The following is an 18,900-nucleotide window of genomic DNA, read 5'->3' on the forward strand; positions in this document are numbered from 1 at the left end:
GTCTCGCGAGAAAACAACCCTACTCCGGTCCTTATCTCCCTCGACTGAAGAGCCGTACGGTGCGGGCTCATTTCATCGAGATATGAGGCTCGATTGAGGCCAGCACAACCGCAGAATGCTTCGCAGACAAGGGGTTAGCAACTGCATCGATACCCTCAATGCGTTTGAAGAAGGTCCTCTAAATAGGTAGAGTCCGTTGTTGGTCTGCCGCAAGCTGGTCGTTGACCGTCGTCGCTTTCGAGACAGCGTTTGGCGACGAATTGCTGTATTACATTGTAGTTGGATCATTCGACCAAGATGAGATGATTGTCGCCGCTCCGTGATGCGATCCAATACCCGACATCGGAACTGCTAGCACCATTGTCAGATCTCTCGTCGCCTCAAGTGTTCCACAGTGATGAGCCCAAGAGCACGGGCATTGTCCTACCCAGCCATTCCACCAAATCGCACCGGATAATAAACAACCTTCCCGCGATACGAGCGCCGAATCGCAGCAAGACGAACAGCGTAATGAAAACACGACTCATTACCCCGCAAAACACGATCTCCGACACAAGGAAGCTCAGCATATGCCCCGCCGCTCCAGGGCCGTATGTCCCGAGGCGATGCTGAATGAGGCGCGGAGGTAAGCTTCCGTTGATCAAGATACCGATCGACCAGGAGCCAGCGCTGGATGAGCGGATAGAACTCAGCACAAGAGAGCGACGACTTCCACTGGTTGTCTCTGGTGCTGAAATATCGCGTTTTGGCACCGGCCCGGACAAGGAATTTGACAGCGTCCATCTGGCCACCCGCGCATGCAACCATGAGTGCAGAGCCGAGCTGGTGGCCTTCGAAGTCCAGCTCTGCGTCCATTAAAAGTAAAGCCTGACAAGGTTTGAGGAGTCCTTGCGCAGACGCCACGCAGAGGAGGCTGTCGCGATTGAGGCGCTCGGTCGGGAACATAGTCCGCATTGTGCGCTTTCCAAGGACACGGAGCATCCGTGGTATGTAGGGAATGGCGTAGGAGTGGAAATGCTCGGGCATCTCGTACTGATCAACTCCAAGTTCCGCAATGAGATTACTGTGGAGGATATAGTTTTGTAACTCGGGCTTTAGCAGGGCTGCAGCGAAGGCTGTTTGTTTGTCCTGGAGGTTCGAAGGGAGAGGAAGGTTGTTGTTGAGTAAGAGCGCCAGGGCCTCACTGGACATGACCAAATTCCAGGGAGAAACGCTGGCATGACTCCAGGCGGAGTTTGGCACGTAATCCAGCAGAAGCCGTATACTTTCCAGATCGTCGTCTACGACAGCATACTCCAGAGGCGTGCCAGGTCGCAAGGTTGAACTTGCAGCAGAAACGTTCCAGGAGCAGCCATGTTGGAGCAGATACCGCATGCATTCATGTGCCTTATGCTTGACTGCTTTGTGCAAAGGACTTAGCCCTTCTTTGTCCCTGATGTTGATGTCAGCCCCGTGATTCAACAAAATTCGTAAGGCCTCTACGTCGTCTCGATAGACGGCTTCATGAACGGCTGGAAGCGGCTCGTATGCGTTGATGATTTCCGCCGCGCTCGGAACCATAGAGCTCATGCGCCTGCAAACATAATTAGCCAAGCCTCGCCTACACCAGAGATGAGGGACATTGTACCTAGGACGGTGAGGAAATTGGTCAAGGAACCGCAAGATCTCTTTCAATCCATCCATATTGGACATTGCTATCGCTGAATTGAGAGCAGGCCAGTCTCCACTAAGCCACTCGGGCCATAAGTCCTCGTAATGCGACATCAACATCGGGAGGACCACATTCATCTCGGGATCCCGCAAGGCAAACTGAACGGGACCCTCACCTGGCTGTTTCGGATTAAGTGCCCAATCGCCGCCGCCGTTGTTCAGTAGCCACCGGACCATGGATGGTTGCGCGTAGTGCAGAGCCCACATGATCGGCAGACGATCATGTATCGGTAGGGGAACATTGAGCGGACATCCCTGGGCCTGCAGACGTATGCATGTGGGAATATCAGCGGTTTTTATAGCCTTGCCCAAGAGACGCAGCCTCTGCGTGGTAATAAATCGTTTATCGTACAGTTGAACCAGGTTGCCATCTTCAAGTAGTCCAAGCACTCTCATGTCGTCCGCGTCATCGTCTTCCTGTAGGAGCATTTCATCTGTCGCGACACCGGGTTTCGCACCCAGTTCCAAGAGGCAGTCAATGACACCCTGCGGGACGTCGCATTGGATTGCTATGTCAAGTGGCGTCTCCCGCAGGTCGCTCAATGCATTGATATCGCATGATTTTGAAGCGAGATACTTCAGGATCTTTTGGCCCTTGTCAAGCCCAGCTGCCAAGTGCGCACAGGTATACCCAAGGTCCGTTGTTGCATTGATGTCGGTTAACAACTCCTGTTGAATTAAGTATTTGAGGCACCTTGGCGAGTCGGCAGCCGCGGCAAGATGCAGTGCATTGCAATGGGGAATCTGCCTTTCCTTAACAAGGGTCGAAAACTTATCATTACAGAAACGCGGATGCAATGAGACCGTTCTGTGCCAATCCAGTTTCGGGTGTATCTCGTGTAGTGCTCGGAGTCCACGAATATCGTCCATCCACACCATGGCCAACATCACATTGAGCCCATCGGTGCAGGAGAGGTCCGGGTCAGCGCCGGATTTTAGTAGAGCCATGGTGGTCGCGTGGGAAGATTCCCAGACGTGATGGACAACCGCCGGCGTGAGGTCATAATCATGGCAAACGTTTGGGTTTAGGCCTTTGTCTAGAAGCACTTTCAGCTTCTTCACCTTGCCTCGTACGTCGTTGGTGGCGAGAAGATGAATCAAGCTAGGATCGGAGCGGGGGTTTCGTCTCTCTAATTCTTCGATATTAGTCCGAGAGAGGAGGAGTTCAAATGCCGAGAGTGAGCACTGGCTGCCCGCTTGACAAACGAACTCGATAGGTGACTGTCCTTTGACCTGCCCTTGGACTTTAGCGCCAGAACCAAGCACCTCACTCAAAACATCATCCCACTCTGCATAAGCCGCGACGCAGATCAAAGTCAAGGGATTAGCCAATGGTGTGATGTTACTTTCGGCTTCAGATGACTTCAACATGCGAAGGACAATGGAATCAAGAGTGCTCATAGTATCCCAGGCCAAAGTCTTGTTGCCAGTACAGTCAAGCAGCATGTCGAGCAGTGGCTGGAAAGCCGGCTGCTGATGACGGTCCTCGTACGCATCAAGGACGCCGTGGTCAAGAAAAACAGTAAACACAGTCTCTAGCGAGGCAGCGAAGACAAGAACAGCGTCGTCCTCACCATCGTCCTTCGAGCCATGGCTGGTCTCCTGGTCCTTGTCCAAGCCAAACCTCGGAATGACGTGGGAGCAAAAGTACTCAAAACATTCCACCTTCAGGGAGTCCACCGCCGGGAGGAGCTCAACCAACAAATCTTGTTCCAGGCAACCACGAAACTTGGGCAGTTGTCGAAAAAGGCCCTCGATTGGGAGTATACCTCCATGCCGTGTGCTAGTCCAATCGGCACGAAGCGTCTTCAATAAGCGAATACACTTTGTAGAAGACCCAGGGGTAACATGATGAATAGGCGATGTACCCTCTTCTAGAGGACTGTTCATTGCGACAAGTTGCTCCATGACTTCATGTAATCCGGCCTGGAGCGCTGCGACGTACGGATTCAGTGGTCCGGCGAAGCAGGCAAGGCTACGACAATGAGGTAATAATAGAAGCGCGTTTTCAACGTTTGCTTTCGACAGTGCAAGCGCCATGGGGGTGTATCCTGCATTGTTGATATCCTGCAACCGAGTTGCCATCGGCAATGAGTGGCCAGAATCCAGCAGAGCACTGAGTTGCCCACCATCACCCTCCGCTGCCAGGTGCCAAACGGAATTACCCTCGTGGTCTGGTACACTATCCGAGGCGCCAAGGTCGATGAGAACGCGTATGCACTGCGGGCCTGCGAGATGCAAAGGGCGCTTTCCACTCTTATCCTGGTACTCGTGGTCCAGGCCAAGGTTAAGAAGATACTGAAGTGCTCGAAAGGAGTCTTTGGCAGCAGCTACGTGCAATAAAGACCCACCTAGCCTGTTCCTTTGATGATACGTCTTCAGTCTGGGATCCGAAGAGAGTTCATCAAGCCTGGATATATTCTCATAGTTCACAGACTTGGTGAGCCTCAAGTCGTAGTCTTTGTCACCAAGGTCCAAGCCCTTCGCGGGTGATTCCTGGTCCGCAGGCAGGTGACAGATGATTCGGATGTCATCTAGCTGGTCACGCAGGAGCGATAAAGTGCCATCGTCCCAGTTCATTGCTTTTGACTTTTCATATATGCCATCTAGCGTTTCCGATAACACCGATTCCAGGCCATCATTTTCGTATCGCCAATAGTTATCCGCAAATGTGCTTCGTAGATGCCGGAGCGAACGGTGGTTGACCTTGCTACCAGGCAACAGAAAATGTAGAAACTGTTGAGCAAGGTCGACTGGATCTTCACGGCACCGGTGGCAGAGCAGATCCAGGACAGAGTACGTCATTGAAGTAAACGTGACCTGCTGCTGTGTGATAGGAGTTGCTTCGGCAAGCGCTTTCAAGAGCTCAATCCAAATGCGAGCTGATGTCGAGGGACCCATCCACTCGTCGCAGAACGGCTTCAGCAATTCTGGGGGATGGTTCTCGGCGTCTTTATCGGCCAAGTGGCCCGGCGCATCGGGCAGAAGCGTAGGCGTACCGAGGAGAAAGCACTGTGCCGGGGAAGGGAAGGTATTTTTGACCATGAAGGACTCAGGGGAAGAAAGGTATGGGGTGATGAGATCCTCCAGCGTTAGTATACTGGCCATGTGTAAAGGTTGGAAGTCACCGTGAAAAAGCTTTCTGACCATTTCCGAATACCCAAAACTGTCGCTAAAATTGAGACGCTCCCGGAACATGCGGGTATAATTAGCAGACCATAGCAGGAACTCTGGGGTTTTCTCGGGATGAAACAATTGGTGGGCAAGTGACAAGGCCTCGACGATGCACGCGCGAGGCTCGTAACCTTCCGGCCGATGGTGATCATATGAGGCCTTTACCCGATCGCGACTGTATCGAAACAAGGGTGGCCACATCCAAGTTGCGCAGTTATAGAAAGGATGCTCGCTGCGCACCTTGTGGACACGATCGAAAACGTCTCGAGGTGACAAAAATGGCTGTCTGAAGTTATCAAGACAAAGAAAACGAAGACAGAACTGGATGAGAAACCAGTCGTCATTCGACGTGATATGATACAACGCCAGGGATGTTTGCAGCAACGAAGTGGATTCAAGAAACTCCCGCACGGTGAAGTGGGCAAATTCAAAGGACTCCTTGTAGCTCGACTTTCGGAGAAGGCTTCCGCAAACCCTGAGTACTACTTCTTCGTCGAGGCAATCATCATCATCTATGTACGTTTTACCATCTCTGAGCGATAACGCATCACAGAGCTGAGCAACGGTAAGTTGGGGTGGGGCAGCGGCCACAAGCCTGAGGGTCATTTGCATGACATGCACTGAGGCCGGGGGGGTGTCATGCAGAATTCGTTCATAGGTTGCATTAAGGGTCGGAGGCAGCTTTCCCAATGCCTCTCTTATTTCCCCATCGGTGTGTAGCTTGGAGAGATAGTCCAACTGGCAGCTAACCCATCGAAACCTGGTAAAGACATTATAATCAGACTCGTTCCATCAAGAAGATTGGAGAACTTACATTCCCTGCGCCCCGGAAATCAATGCTTGGACTATCTCGCCTTCCAAGCTCTCCCGCCGAAGGAAAAGCTTACGCCTCTGAATTTTGTCCCTTAGTTGAGCTCGCACATAAAGCTGCACATCGCCGCTTTGTGCGGCAATCTCGATATGGCTGAACGTTTCTTGCAGTACAAGGCGAATGTCATGCAATGGGCGGCTGAGCAGCGCCATGGAGATGGTCGGTGAGTTTTGCACCAGTGAGAAAAGATCCTCAGTCACTGAGGACTCGGGACCACATTCATCCAGGCCATCGACAACCATCAAGACCTGATCAAAGACCGCGGACATCTCGCTGAGCGTGTCTATGAGCGAGGCTAGATCCGGTGTACTGGGAAGCCCCTTCTGAGGGTGGAGAGACGCGTAGTATGCTGCGAGGATTTCGAAGGCCTCATCATTCTGCCTGGCGAGCTGGGAGGCCAGGGAACTCAAAATGTTAATCGGGTCTTGGGTTTGAGGCTCCTGGTAATCGCAGAAGAAGAAACAGCAAGCCCTGCACCCATGCAGTGCCTTCTTGAGACATTCTTCAATCATCGATCCCGCCAGGACCGTTTTCCCAGCCCCGGGAATACCGCTCAACCAGAGCTTGCCATTCTGAGAGTGAAGCCAGGTCTGAAACTCATTCCCGTCCGTCAACCATAACCCCGTCAATGGGTGTCGGAGCTGGAGGTTCGTTTTCAGATTCGGCTGGGGATTATAGCGCATGAAAAAGTCCAAGATATCCAGTCGGTACTTGTCCACCACAATTCGAGTTTGTACGTTGTGAAGCTGTTCGATTCCGTTGGCGAGCTCATCCTGCTTAGATAGGGCTTTCAACATTGTTTTCATCGAGTCTGCCGAGAGCGCAAGGGTCATAGTTTCCTTGTGTCGCGAGATCTCCTCCACCAGTTTCGTAACGTCCTCGCTCGTATACGGCCATTTCAAGCGGGTGATGACAGCCCGAGTGAGGCTGCCGTTCATTCCAGCAGCCGCCTTCTCCAACCGTGTTTTCGCATCCTGCACGGTCTGGCGGCAGGCGTTGACATGGTGAAGCCGAAAAAATGTATCCAACCGATCGTCTTCGAAAGATCGAGCGAGCAACGAGAGATCGTAGAGGAGAACGGATAGGCTTCGGATTTCGGAAGAGAGGGATGTGATGTCCTTCTTGGCGTCCTTGGCTTCGCGGCTGAATTTGCAGACAATTTGAAATAGTTCTTCGGTCAGCGCGATGAGACCTGCTATGCTTGCTGCGATGGACAGAGGGTCAGCCATTTGCTCTGCAGTCGGAAGTATGAGTGTGGGGTGTGAAAGTAGGTCATAAACATACTTTCAGGGATTTGGGGGCAGCGACAAGCGTTATATGTCAAAGTTGCCTCGACAAGGCTGCGTTGATACGCTGGGCTGGCGCACCACAGCCACTCTCCGCGGCTGCATCGGACTGTGCCGAATCATCGAGCAGGATGGGCAACATAGCCTCGTTTGGGTTCGGAAATAATGACAATTCAGTTCGTACTTGCTCAAGGTAGGGTTTGGAAGCGGCTATCTGCATTTTATGCCACGAGATGAGACGAAGGGACGAGAAAGTGTTCGATGAGAAGGGAGGTGGACACTGGAAAGAGCGCCGGAGACGCGGGGAACCTCCGATAACAAGCCACACTACGCTACGCCGATTCGGGAGCTCTGGCACCGCCCGATCATGTGAGCGTGGCTGGTGCCACCTGGCTGAACAGCAGTCACATGATGCCATCTCGCGATGTCTCTGCTTCTCCGTCTTCATCGACCGATGGGCATAACCGAAACTTGGTGGCTCGATTGCTCGAGTCTACGGAGTATATTCTTGTTTCTTGCCGGTAAAATGCGTTTATCAGGTTATCTGCGAGCGACAAGCCGCACTATCGCGCCCGACCAGTACCGGAAATATATATTCGAGCCAGAATGCTCTGGCTTGTGTAACCGGTGCACCTACACTGACCGCGCCATACTCATTATAATACCCAAATGCCATCTAACATCATTTCAGCAATCGCAAAAGCAAAGCGTGCAATTATGAAGTGAACCACCGATGTTCAGCTGAATGACAGGCCAGACGAGTAACATGGCAAGGTCTCCGCTCCAGCGCCTTCTACAAACCCATCAAACAACTCCGGAATCCGAGACCTGCCATCAACAAGAACAAGAGGATCTTCGCCTACATCGGTACAAATGCCAGACCAGATCTCCAGATTGATGACAAAACCGATGGCCTACAGAGAAACCAAAAATCAGCATCATCCCCGACACTTAGCCGGCCGACGGTAACTTACTCTCAACTTGCTCGCGACGCCTACAGCAAACCCAGCCTCCACCCCGAGTGAGTATTTCTGTTCCACTATACTGCAACGAAAGCTTGATGCGCCGCTTGGAACGACAAGATTGTCGAGCAACCCAGCATCTATCCCAGTGAAGCTCTCTACGCCGGGAATACAGCTGCAGTCTTGATTCATTGCGTCAAGGCTAAGGAGTTTTTCTGAACACACCCAAGAGGCATGATGCGTTCCAGCGGTGATGGTGGTCGTTCCTCGGAGAGTCAGTATCAGACTCCGCATTTTGATCGGGATGCTATGTTCCAAATGGACAGGAAGATGACGGATGCGCAATGATAACGGCAACTTCATACCCGGGCGAACGACGGGTGGGCATGGTAATACCCCCTCTAATATCAAGACGGGGATTCCAGGATCTGCAACATGATTTGCCGACGAGTCGATATAAAGTGCGGCTTGTCCGATCTGAGATACAGGCCTCATTGAAGGCAGCAAGGAGGAATCGGGTTCAGACGGGCGAAATTGGAGTTGGCGTTGGATTGAGATGCATTTTCGCAAGCGGCCAGGACGGGTAAGCTCTATCGTCAAGGCATATTTGATTTCCGCTGTTGCTCGGTGCTTTACTGAGTGAGCGTTGAACGACGGGGGAAGTTGGAGGCCCGAAGAGTTGAGCGCCCGGGGAAAGGTGATCTTGAATGGAAACCTGTATTCAGCCTTCGGGAGCGTATATTCTCGAGAGAGCTGAGGTATGTCCGGTGGAGGGAAAACGATTTCAGAAATAGCAAAGAGCTACGACGAGCGGTTAATCTATGAGAAAGACCGCAATCGCTTGCACGAACCTGGTGGCTCTCCTCCGCCACCGTGGGCACATCATTCCCCAGAACGAATGGCGAGCCCTTTTCGACGAGCGACGTGCTCACCCAGCCTAATGAGGAAAATCAGCTAGGTACCGTCAAAATAACCGGTTCGGCAAGACCTTCAAGGCGAGCAGCGATTGCTGAAATAACAGTCGAACAGTCCAACTTCAGCAAGACCGATCCGGCCACGGCGTCTCCAGGACTAAAATTCCTGTGATCGTCAAGTCCCTGCACATCCAGTTCGATTCCCATTTTGACAACAGTGAGAGACCCGACGGTCATCGAATACAAGCCACATATCGTTCCCCAACGAAGACATTATACCCGGCTGCGTTCTGCTTCAGAGGCGTTGTCGTTGGCACCGCGTCAGCTGGCACACCCTGCCAAGCAGCATCCCGCAGTATTCGCCATGGTCCAGCTGCACAGGGATCTGGGCAAAGTCATCGTGACCATGGCACCACCGTTCTCCTTTGTCCATGTACCCGTGCTACTCCCATCCACCAAGGCGGCATCAATGTCTCTAGACCCAAACGCCATTCAAGGGGCGTAGTTCGCCATCTAAGAGTTGTAGTTCGTGATACCCCAAGGCAGATGATAAGGCGTTGCTAAGAGATATCACGCGTGGAAACGAGTGCATGACTGCCATCTGAACCTAAAGCATCTCACTGGGATTCTTGGTCAAACATCGTTTCAATGCACTCCCCTCATCCCCGGGGCTGTATGCGAGCCCCCACGACCTCGCTGCACAAAGCCTCCTTCGCCCACCACGTCTGCTAATATTTCCCAATATCATGAGCGTAACCCGATGTCGCCATCAAAAGGCGCTATGGCGAAGCTTGGTCGAATGGCGGGCCGGGCGCCCAGCGGTTCCGAGCAAGCCACAGCCCTTATCCACGAATCTCGCCATTCCGCCATGACTTTCCTGCTTGGCGGCCACGGCCAAGGATCCCACCCAGCGTTTTGCTTCTTTCTGCTTGAGCACGCCATAACATTCGTCGTTAACGCGAGGCTGCTGCGACTGGGGAACTGGGGATAAAATGCCCGCATCTCCGGGTGTTCGGTCGGGAGTACTCGGTTGATCTATTGTCCTCGTCGAATCGAACATCGAGAAACATGGTTGACCTCAAGACCACTAGCCTCAACGTCCGTGGAAGGGACGAGGACAACGTGCCCGAGTATGTGGTGGATTGGACTGTCGAGGAGGAGAAGAAGGCGAAACGCAAGTGAGTATGCGAAGACCCTACAGTGCCACCCAGAAGTAATAAGATTTTCTCTCCAGGCTGGACCTCATGATCATGCCCATCCTAACGTTGGGCTTCTTCTGTCTCCGTAAGCCCCAGCCCTCTATACCTCCCACACTCTCTAATGCCTTCAGAACTCGACCGCGGCAACATGGCCAACGCCATCACCGACAACTTCATGGAAGACGTCGGCATCGACCAAGACCAGTTCAACGTCGGACAACAAATGCTCTCGCTCGGAATCGTGCTGACCGAAATCCCCTCCAACATGATCCTCTACCGCGTCGGACCCGGTAAATGGCTCACGCTGCAACTCTTCCTCTTCGGAATCGTGAGCACCTTCCAAGCATTCCAACACGGATACGCGGCGTTTATCATAACCCGCTTCCTGCTCGGCATCACGGAGTCTGGATTCATCCCCGGCGGTCTGTGGACTCTCTCCACATGGTATACCCGCGACGAAACAGCCAAGCGCGTCATGATCTTCTACTTCGGGAACCAGATCGGGCAGGCCAGTGCGAAGCTGCTTGCGTATGGCATTTTGCATATGCGGGGTGTCGGCGGGAAGGCCGGTTGGTTCTGGTTGTTTGCCCTTATGGGTTCGTTCACCGTTCTCAGTGGTTTTATCTTTGGGTTCTTCTTGCTTGACTCGTTCAAGAACCCGCATAGTACGTTCTTGCCGAAGGTGTCGCGGTTCACAGAGAGGGAGCTGCATATATTGCAAACAAGGGTCCTACTCGATGATCCGATGAAGGGAAAGAAGAAGAAGAAGATTCGAGGGGATGCTTTCAAGCGAACAGTAAGGCCAACTTCAACGTCCTTCATTGCGCGTGGTTTAATGGGCTTTCTAGTTTACGGACTGGCGCATCTGGATCCATTTCCTCATCACCCTCTGCAACAACGGTCCGCAGCGCGCATTCGACACCTACGCCCCCTCGATCGTCACCAGCTTCGGCTTCGGCAGCCTCATCAGTAACGCCATGGCGTCTGTTGGTCTGTGGCTACAGGTCCCAATGTCGTTTGCATTCAGCTACGTATCGGATAACTAGTGAATCCGCCTATCATACTCTTACCATACTCCCTCTCTGACCATGGAATCTTCTCATAGCAACCGCCGCGGCGAAACCGTCATCCTCGGCCTCTTCTGCCACCTACTCGGCTACATTTTCAACCGAGCTTTCACGGACGTGCACCTCCGCGGCGTGCGCTACTTCGGCGTCGTCTGGACGCAAATCTTCGGGACATTCTCGCACCCGCTGAACATCGCGTGGTTGTCGCTGACGTGCCATGATTCAGAGCAGAGAGCACTTTCCATGGCTGGGTGAGTTGATAACCTGCTGTCCTTTGGATGTTGGCTAATCTTGGTCTGTCTAGGGTTATAATGGGCGCGAACATCGCTGGCATCTACGGAGCGCAGATCTTCCGCTCTGATGATAAGCCGCTGTACCGCCGCGGCTTTAGTGTTGCGATCAGCGTGCTTGCTTTTGGTCTTTTGCTTGCCATCGTGCGGTATGTGGATACGCTTATCCATCGTCGTCGTAAGCTGCGGGCTGTTGAGCGTGAGAGCGAGCATGGGGAGGAGGGTGTTGTTGGTGCGAGCAAGACCTAGAACATTCTGCAAGACTGGAATCCCGGCGATCTTGACCGGCGGCTAGAGTCTAAATGTATCTGGTTTGTTATTTGCTTTTATGCGTACCCTGAGGTGATATGCTTGCCGACAGTACGGGATCTGTCGCTTGGGCGCCAGACTGGGATATCTTACCAACGGAAGTAGGTTTTGGCGGCCTTTATGCTCCTAATCAGACTTGATTGGTCTCGTATGCATAATTCGAGTTTTCCGTGGTCAATAGTTTTGAATCTGTAGGGGGCTCTGGATATTTTGGTACAAGGATTATACGCTGTGTGATGATAAATATATACCTGCGACATTCTCAATCACATTGATATTTGCAAAAGTCAAGATCAACTGGGATAAAATATTATGAAGATGCATCATAAATCATGGAATTAAGCGATGTATCTTCCAATATCGCCTCGCCTCTCGTCAACCTTTCCAGTTGCCTATGGTACCCTTAAAATAACAACGGAGTATTCATCCCAGTGGGACGGACACGAAAAGTACTTTCCTCTCATTGGTCGAACAGCATCCACATGACATCGAAAAGGCAAATAGACCACGTCTGACACCTCTCCATGAGATTCAGCGTGGGAATGCAGCCTTCAGCCCCATCTGGAGCCGCAAGTGAAGACATACCCCCGCCGAGCACGAAGGAACGCTGAAAATGCCATTGACTGCCGCGGAAGCCTTCAGCATCTACGAAATCACGGAGCAAATCCTCCTACAACTAAACGACCCCGTAGAGATCATTCGGGCCAAGTGCGTATGCCGTACATGGAGAGATGTGATCCAATCTTCCCCGGCGCTCCGAACCGCCTGCTGGTACCAAGTTCAGCCCTACAGAACCACAAACGCTGAGACGGAGCCTGGTTCGCTTCCAGACCAGCAAGCCTGGTCGCTGAACCCCGCCTTCAACCACATCGGTGTCTCGGTATCCAAACATTCGGGTGATTTCGACCTACAGAGGCGCATTTACCACAAGCCGGGGTCATGGGCGACCATGCATGCCACCAACCCTCCGTGCCAGCGAATAATGGTCGAATGTTACGACTACCAAGGTGTCTACGACGCGACAATGTACGGACCAAATCCCAAGTTTCCTGCACGCTGGCTGTTTCCTTCCAAGCGAAGTTTTGAGTTAGCTGATATCCTTGATCCAGGTTGTACATGGTCATATCTCCCAAGGAGCCTCTCCTCATGGGCGACATCATGGCCGTGCTTGCGGAATGCCAAAAGAGACAGCAGTCCGGCGTTGATCGTTGGGCTGGTGTGGTGCACCGCACGGGCGGCATAGTCCAATGGAGGGAGAACTATCTGGCAGAATACCATTGGGGTACGCTGGAAGGAATGCCAGATGACAATGTCTCGGTTAAAGTTGCTGTCGACCTGCCGTTTGGGTCGGGGACGTATCCTGCGTTCTCGCTTCGGCGGGTCCAGGGGATCGGTGGCAATGCGTTCCTGCATGAGACAATTGTGCATGAGATGGTGATGCCTGGTGGGAGTGTGTATGCGTGGGGGTGGGAGTATGGACTGGAAGAGCCGGAGTGAGTGGAGGTACGACGCGAACTACTTACTGGTAGTTAAGAAACATCGAGAATTGTATCTCTCGTTCTGCAGGGATGGTTTTCGCTTGATATCGGACGTCACAGGAGATGCATAGCAATAAGTATCTCACTCTTCAGACTCATACTGCTGCTGTCAAGCAACTATAGTCCAGCAAACGTCCCATATGTATGTCAAGTCAAGCTTTCTCCATGTCTTGATCGCGTGGCACTCAGTTTCATCTCGGGAATCGGGATGGCGGCCCCGACGGGATGTGCGGTAGTTATTCCCGACGGGATCTCGGAGAGGAACCCGACGGGATCTCGGACAGAAACCCGACGGCATTTCGGAAAGAAACCCGACGGGAAGATCCCGTTCCATTCTGATTGGTGCGCACCATATCCCACAAAGCGGCCCGAAAGCTAGAGATAAGACAAGCTTCAAAACCTTATATTTAGCACTGATCTTATTGATCAAAGCGGCTTTATCGATCGGCTTTGTCCGCTGCAACGACGCATGGGCCAGTATCTGGGCCTGGATTCTGGATGTCAGAGTTCTCCAAGTCTCCAACTCACGAGATCAAACCCCCAGAAAGTGAACAATATGGGGTAACGAATCGATTTAAACCAACCCACCAGCGATGGTCGGGATAGCTGGACTCTTTCTTGACCCAGTTCAAACACGACTTTCAACCCCGAGCAATGGCCGCCACGCGGTAAAGGCGCGTCGTCTTCGACGTCGTCTATAAGAACACTGTCGCAGCTTCCATACTCATTGGTAATTGGATTCTTAAGGATGAACAGGATTGTTAAATCACATACAAAGTTTTCTTTCAAGGCCTGGGGTCCCGTCTTGCGAACGCCTCCGAGCACTAAACATGGGGTCTCGGATTTTCGGCTACGCTTGGATGGCAGCCGCCCAGAAAGAATACACCTCCAGCTTATCTGAGTCTGATACCCGGTGAGTATGTCAAGGTATTCGACGTGCTCCGGGGCGTATTCTACGGGACATTGTGACAAACAGGGATCGCAGAACAGAGGGAACTCGCAAGCGACGAGGACAGAGAGTTTTTTCTAGAATCGCCCCGAGGAAGGATATCTTCGTGAGCTGTGATGCGATTGGAGCCGGGAAGCCGCAGCCGACTCCGTATCGGTTTATCGGGGATAAGTTCCCGACCGGCGAGGATAGGGGTGATCCCGTGTTATTTGGGAGAAGCAAGGAGTGTTAATTTGTGTGAGTTGCAGGTTCCAGGGCGCCCGGATATCGGTTTCGGAGAAGGAGGCTTGCTTGTGTATATTGAAAGGGATGGATGTTGTGGCTGAAGATCTTCCGGGATTGGCAGACGGTATAGTTGGGTTCTCGAAACTATAGAATGTGGTCGGACTGGACATTTTGAATAATATGGAACATTCGAACGACGCATTAATGTGTGACTTCTAGTTGCTATAGTATTGTAGAAGTTGGGGTCCGGGCTTCTTTATCAATTCAACGTAACCGTGTCCATAGATGACAAGCCTATGGGACTACGCCGATGATGAGGTTGGTGCTGATGAAGATATCTCCCTATTCCATACAAGCTCCGATTGTCCTTTAACACGCTTATCATGCATTTGTCTATAGCTTCGTTTGGTTACTACTATGCCCCTTCAAAATTTCACTCTTCGAAGAAGCGAGCCGCTCCTTCGTAGCCTTCAATATCCCAGGAGTGCCCGTTTCCTCAAATATCCTCCCATGCCGCAGCATATGGACAAGGCCCTTTGCAAGAGAAGAATCAACGCCATAGCGTATCCCGACAACACCGTGAGAATTATCTAGTTAGGCTTCCCTCGAACTTTGCGAACATACGGCATAAAGTCAGAAGCCCAACCATGGCTGAATACAGGGCTTAACATATATCATAGTAGAGTAAAGGGGTACTAAGCTTGAACTTACTCCCCGTCCAGACCCTGTCCGTCTTCGCACCACTCTCCTCCCACCCGATGAACATCCTCGGCATTAAGCCATCAAAGTGCGAGACCGCGGGATCAAAGAGCTTACTATTATCGGTGAATTGTACCACTGCGACTTATCATGCCAGAATTTTGGCTTTGCGCCGCCCACGATGATACTCCCGTCAGCTTGGGAAATCAAATGGTCGTACTCTCCAGCTTCGTATCGAATGCTGTAGGTATAGGGCAGAGACTGGGGAGACTGGTGCCTGGGGACGGTGGCGGCTGCATATGCCGCGGATAGGGATGATGTGGTTCTTGAACTGTGGTGCCAGATGGGATGCGTACGCGTTTGTTGCTAAGAGCACTTTCGGTGATGTCTCCTCGTTCCGTGTAGACGACCCAACGTCCGTCTGGTAATGGACTTTCTGAGATGCTGGTTGCAGGTGTATGCGATCGCATATTTGCCCCTATTTGACTGCGTTCAGGTGTAGGTTTAGGACCATCTTGTCAGATATAGCTTGCGGAGAATGTATAGCAAGACAGGGCGCCTTTGACCTCCGATAACTGACGGTCTCGGCATCTTTTCCGTGGGCATAAAGGACATCCTGGAGATTAGCAACTCCGGGAATTCCCAGCTCTGTAAAGGCGCGATGAGTATCGTCAGAGAGCTTCGGATCCAGCGTCGCATCGCAGGACCTGGTAAGGACAAGATCACAGTCGATATCCTCTTTCTCAACAAGCTACTTGACGGCATGAACTGGTGAAGCTTTGAACTTGGCGACCTCGACTGCAGCTTTCACCCCGTACTTCATGTATTCAGGCTCTTCATATAAACAATAAGCCAAGGCGGTCCCAGCAAAGCCACTCCAACAATAAGTACATCGCATTCGCTCGGTGGATCTGAGGTAGAGCGATGGCTGTCCAGCTCGTGGAGCTCAGTCGTCCAGAATGTGGTTGTTGCGTTTGAGACCGGGGTGCCATTGTGCTACTCGTGACTAACATCCTCAACGTGATATCGGCTATCATCCGATACTTAAAGGACCCGTTATCTGGAATGGCAGGATTAGCAAGGCTCATCTGCGAATGATAGCGTGGGGGACATCTTGGTCATGGGACTAATCAGTGCACTTCATCGAGAACATCCGTCTGGAACCGTGATTGAGAAATACGTTACTAATTTCAACCAAATAATAAGGGCAACAGGCAGCGGCTTCCTGGCGCAGATAAGGCAATTCATATAGCGCAAACAGCCCTCAACGTCTGTAGCAGCAGGTGATGATGAAACTGCAGCCAAAATATCTGACTCGACTGTCCAGCTGACGTGTTCCAACCCACTGCGAACATCTACCCATCGAGATAAACAGCAAGGGAAAGAGAGTCCTTTGACTGGACTGACCGGGCATGATACCCGTAAGATGGCAACCTGGATTGTTTGTTTGCCATCTATGCTTGCGTATGACTAGGACCTCTTGCTGCGGGGTCGATATCAGGTGCCCTAGAAGGCTCCAAAGTCTAGGCAACCCTCGGTCGGTGCTGCCAAAGTGCGCTCAATGTTCTGATGGCAGTTTGCGTACATTACGCATAAGATACTATAGTACTCTGACGCGTTCGGGACTTTTTTCCAACAGCGGCACAACGGAGCAAATCTGCTCAAGCACGTAGGGACGGCATGAAGCTGGAAACGCTAGGGTTCGAATCCCGAGCTATGTATCGTAGCGTTGTGTCATGAGCTGCATCTCGGCTCGGGATATACATGGCTGATCCGAGGGTCTTTGGCACATGATTGGATGCCAGGGCACCTGCACCTTTATCTCGGGGTCTAGAAGCAAACATTGGCATATCGTCAACATGATCTAGATAGAAATCCGAGTGGCGTCCATCGGCTCCCAAATCTGTCGACGGCGCACAGCCCAAACCTACTCGAGTCAGGAGGATTTCCAATACGGGTTGTGTTTCCCCAGAGCAGTGTCAATGCATGCAGAGCTTTGCATCCTTCGGGATTGTGACCCTCTGCTCCATCCGTCGAGATAAGGATATCCGGGGTCAGATGAAGAGAAATCAGTGATATCAAGGACAGGATGAAGATATAAGGGACTGTCAGTCTTCGAGGAGTGGAACAGATTCCATCATTGATCCCACAACCTCCAGACTGCATTCACAACAACTCCAAACCATCTCCACTCAATTCATACCTCCAGCCAAAATGGCCCCAGCAGCCCTCCTCTCTCAAACCATCACGGATCCAGTTCCCACCGCACCAACAGTCGTCGGTCCAACAACAAAGACAGCAACCAGACCAACCAAGAAGATCCCCCAGTCTATCATCGACAATGCCAGACTCACCGAGCGACGCCCCTTCAACCCTCAGGACGACCTGATCTACGAACCGCCATCTAAGATCCATACCATGGCTGAACTCGGCCTCGAAGGCGCAGGAATCTCGCCCAACGCCATCTCCGAGCCTTTCCCGCTGTTCACGGAGGGAGCGATTCGCCAGATGAGAGCTGAGGTATTCAGTGAGCCTGTGTTAGCGGATTGTCAGTACGCGAGTAGCTTTTGCACCAACATGATAAGGGGGATGGGGCATGCGTATGTGGCTTCCTTTTCACTCCCTGAGTAAACACAGAAAGCCATGAATAATGCTAAGGATACTCCAGGCGAGCCCCCTTCATCTGCGACGCCTGGAAGTCCCCCGAGGTCCTGTCCAAGGTATCCTCGATCGCAGGCATTGACCTCGTCCCGGCCTACGACTACGAGATCGCGAGCATCAACATCGCCGCTAAGGACGACCCAGTCGAGTCCAACTCCGTTGCAGCAGATGGTCCAGCCGGCGCTAAGTCCGGCGAAGACGACGACGCCCCCGCCTTCGCATGGCACTACGACAGCTTCCCCTTCGTCTGCGTGACCATGCTCTCAGACTGCACCGGGATGGTCGGCGGCGAGACGGCGATCAAGTTGCCCTCAGGCGAGATCAAGAAAGTCCGAGGGCCGGCCATGGTGTGTCACTTCCCATCCCGATCTTAAACGCAGATCTAATGGTGCTTGCTGCAGGGCTACGCGATCGTAATGCAAGGCCGCTACATGTACCACCAAGCCCTCAAGGCGCTTGGTGGACGCGAGCGGATCTCCATGGTGACGGCGTTCCGGCCTAAGGACCCGCTTGCGCGCGACGAGTCGATACTCGTTGGTGTTCGGGGGATCAGTAACCTGGGCGAGCTGTTCCCGCAGTACTTTGAGTACAGGCTTGATGTGCTGGAAGAGCGGGTTCGGGCGCAGCGGAGGGAAGAACGGGACAGGGAACGTGCGCGGAAGCCGTTCGATGTTGCGGGGAAGCGCAGGTGGTTGGAGGAGCAGAGGGGGTTTATTGATAGTATGCTGAGGGAGATGATCGTCCCCGAGTAGCTGATTGAATTGGATTGGAAGGGTGTTATGCTTTTAGCCTTTTCGTTGAATGGAATTGTCCTGGTTCTACTTGCTTTTGTACGTTTCGTCGTCGACGTCGTAAGGGCCCGATTGGAATTGATATTGCCCATTGGGAAGCTGGCTCGGGGTGAAAACCTGGGAATGCGTTGCTCTTTCATCCCAGTCTACGCCTCGAAGACTGGTTGTGTCCCATTGTGTTTGAGAGCCTTTGGCGAGAGAAGCGCACTTGGCAACTGGTTCCAACGTCTCCAGTCCATGTCGCAGGCTTTCTCT

At 52.4% G+C, this 18,900-nt stretch overlaps 5 protein-coding genes across 5 annotated transcripts; 3 read left to right on the forward strand and 2 right to left on the reverse strand.

Moving 5' to 3' along the window:
• Positions 1 to 423: 423 nt before the first annotated feature.
• On the reverse strand, positions 424 to 7,261 carry DSM5745_03676 (uncharacterized protein; the record flags this gene model as incomplete). Its single annotated transcript, XM_026745692.1, has 4 exons — positions 424 to 1,573; positions 1,628 to 5,644; positions 5,699 to 6,989; positions 7,123 to 7,261. The coding sequence occupies 4 exons, from the start codon at positions 7,259 to 7,261 to the stop codon at positions 424 to 426; spliced, it is 6,597 nt and encodes a 2,198-aa protein (XP_026606558.1).
• Positions 7,262 to 7,778: 517 nt separating this feature from the next.
• DSM5745_03677 (uncharacterized protein) lies at positions 7,779 to 9,124 on the reverse strand (the record flags this gene model as incomplete). Its single annotated transcript, XM_026745693.1, has 4 exons — positions 7,779 to 7,955; positions 8,016 to 8,804; positions 8,855 to 8,940; positions 8,992 to 9,124. 4 exons carry the CDS (start codon positions 9,122 to 9,124, stop codon positions 7,779 to 7,781), a joined length of 1,185 nt encoding a protein of 394 aa, XP_026606559.1.
• An 861-nt stretch (positions 9,125 to 9,985) lies between these two features.
• DSM5745_03678 (Alternative sulfate transporter) lies at positions 9,986 to 11,722 on the forward strand (the record flags this gene model as incomplete). The annotated part of the gene is made up of 6 exons (XM_026745694.1): positions 9,986 to 10,095; positions 10,152 to 10,201; positions 10,248 to 10,912; positions 10,965 to 11,161; positions 11,222 to 11,434; positions 11,488 to 11,722. The coding sequence occupies 6 exons, from the start codon at positions 9,986 to 9,988 to the stop codon at positions 11,720 to 11,722; spliced, it is 1,470 nt and encodes a 489-aa protein (XP_026606560.1).
• Positions 11,723 to 12,395: 673 nt separating this feature from the next.
• Positions 12,396 to 13,279, forward strand: DSM5745_03679 (F-box protein; the record flags this gene model as incomplete). The annotated part of the gene is made up of 2 exons (XM_026745695.1): positions 12,396 to 12,808; positions 12,892 to 13,279. The coding sequence occupies 2 exons, from the start codon at positions 12,396 to 12,398 to the stop codon at positions 13,277 to 13,279; spliced, it is 801 nt and encodes a 266-aa protein (XP_026606561.1).
• A 4,128-nt stretch (positions 13,280 to 17,407) lies between these two features.
• Positions 17,408 to 18,606, forward strand: DSM5745_03680 (uncharacterized protein; the record flags this gene model as incomplete). Its single annotated transcript, XM_026745696.1, has 3 exons — positions 17,408 to 17,793; positions 17,862 to 18,201; positions 18,256 to 18,606. The coding sequence occupies 3 exons, from the start codon at positions 17,408 to 17,410 to the stop codon at positions 18,604 to 18,606; spliced, it is 1,077 nt and encodes a 358-aa protein (XP_026606562.1).
• Between the last annotated feature and the right edge of the window lie 294 nt (positions 18,607 to 18,900).

The sequence above is a fragment of the Aspergillus mulundensis genome (genome assembly GCF_003369625.1).
Source record: "Aspergillus mulundensis strain DSM 5745 chromosome Unknown scaffold_2, whole genome shotgun sequence".
Taxonomy (NCBI): domain Eukaryota; kingdom Fungi; phylum Ascomycota; class Eurotiomycetes; order Eurotiales; family Aspergillaceae; genus Aspergillus; species Aspergillus mulundensis.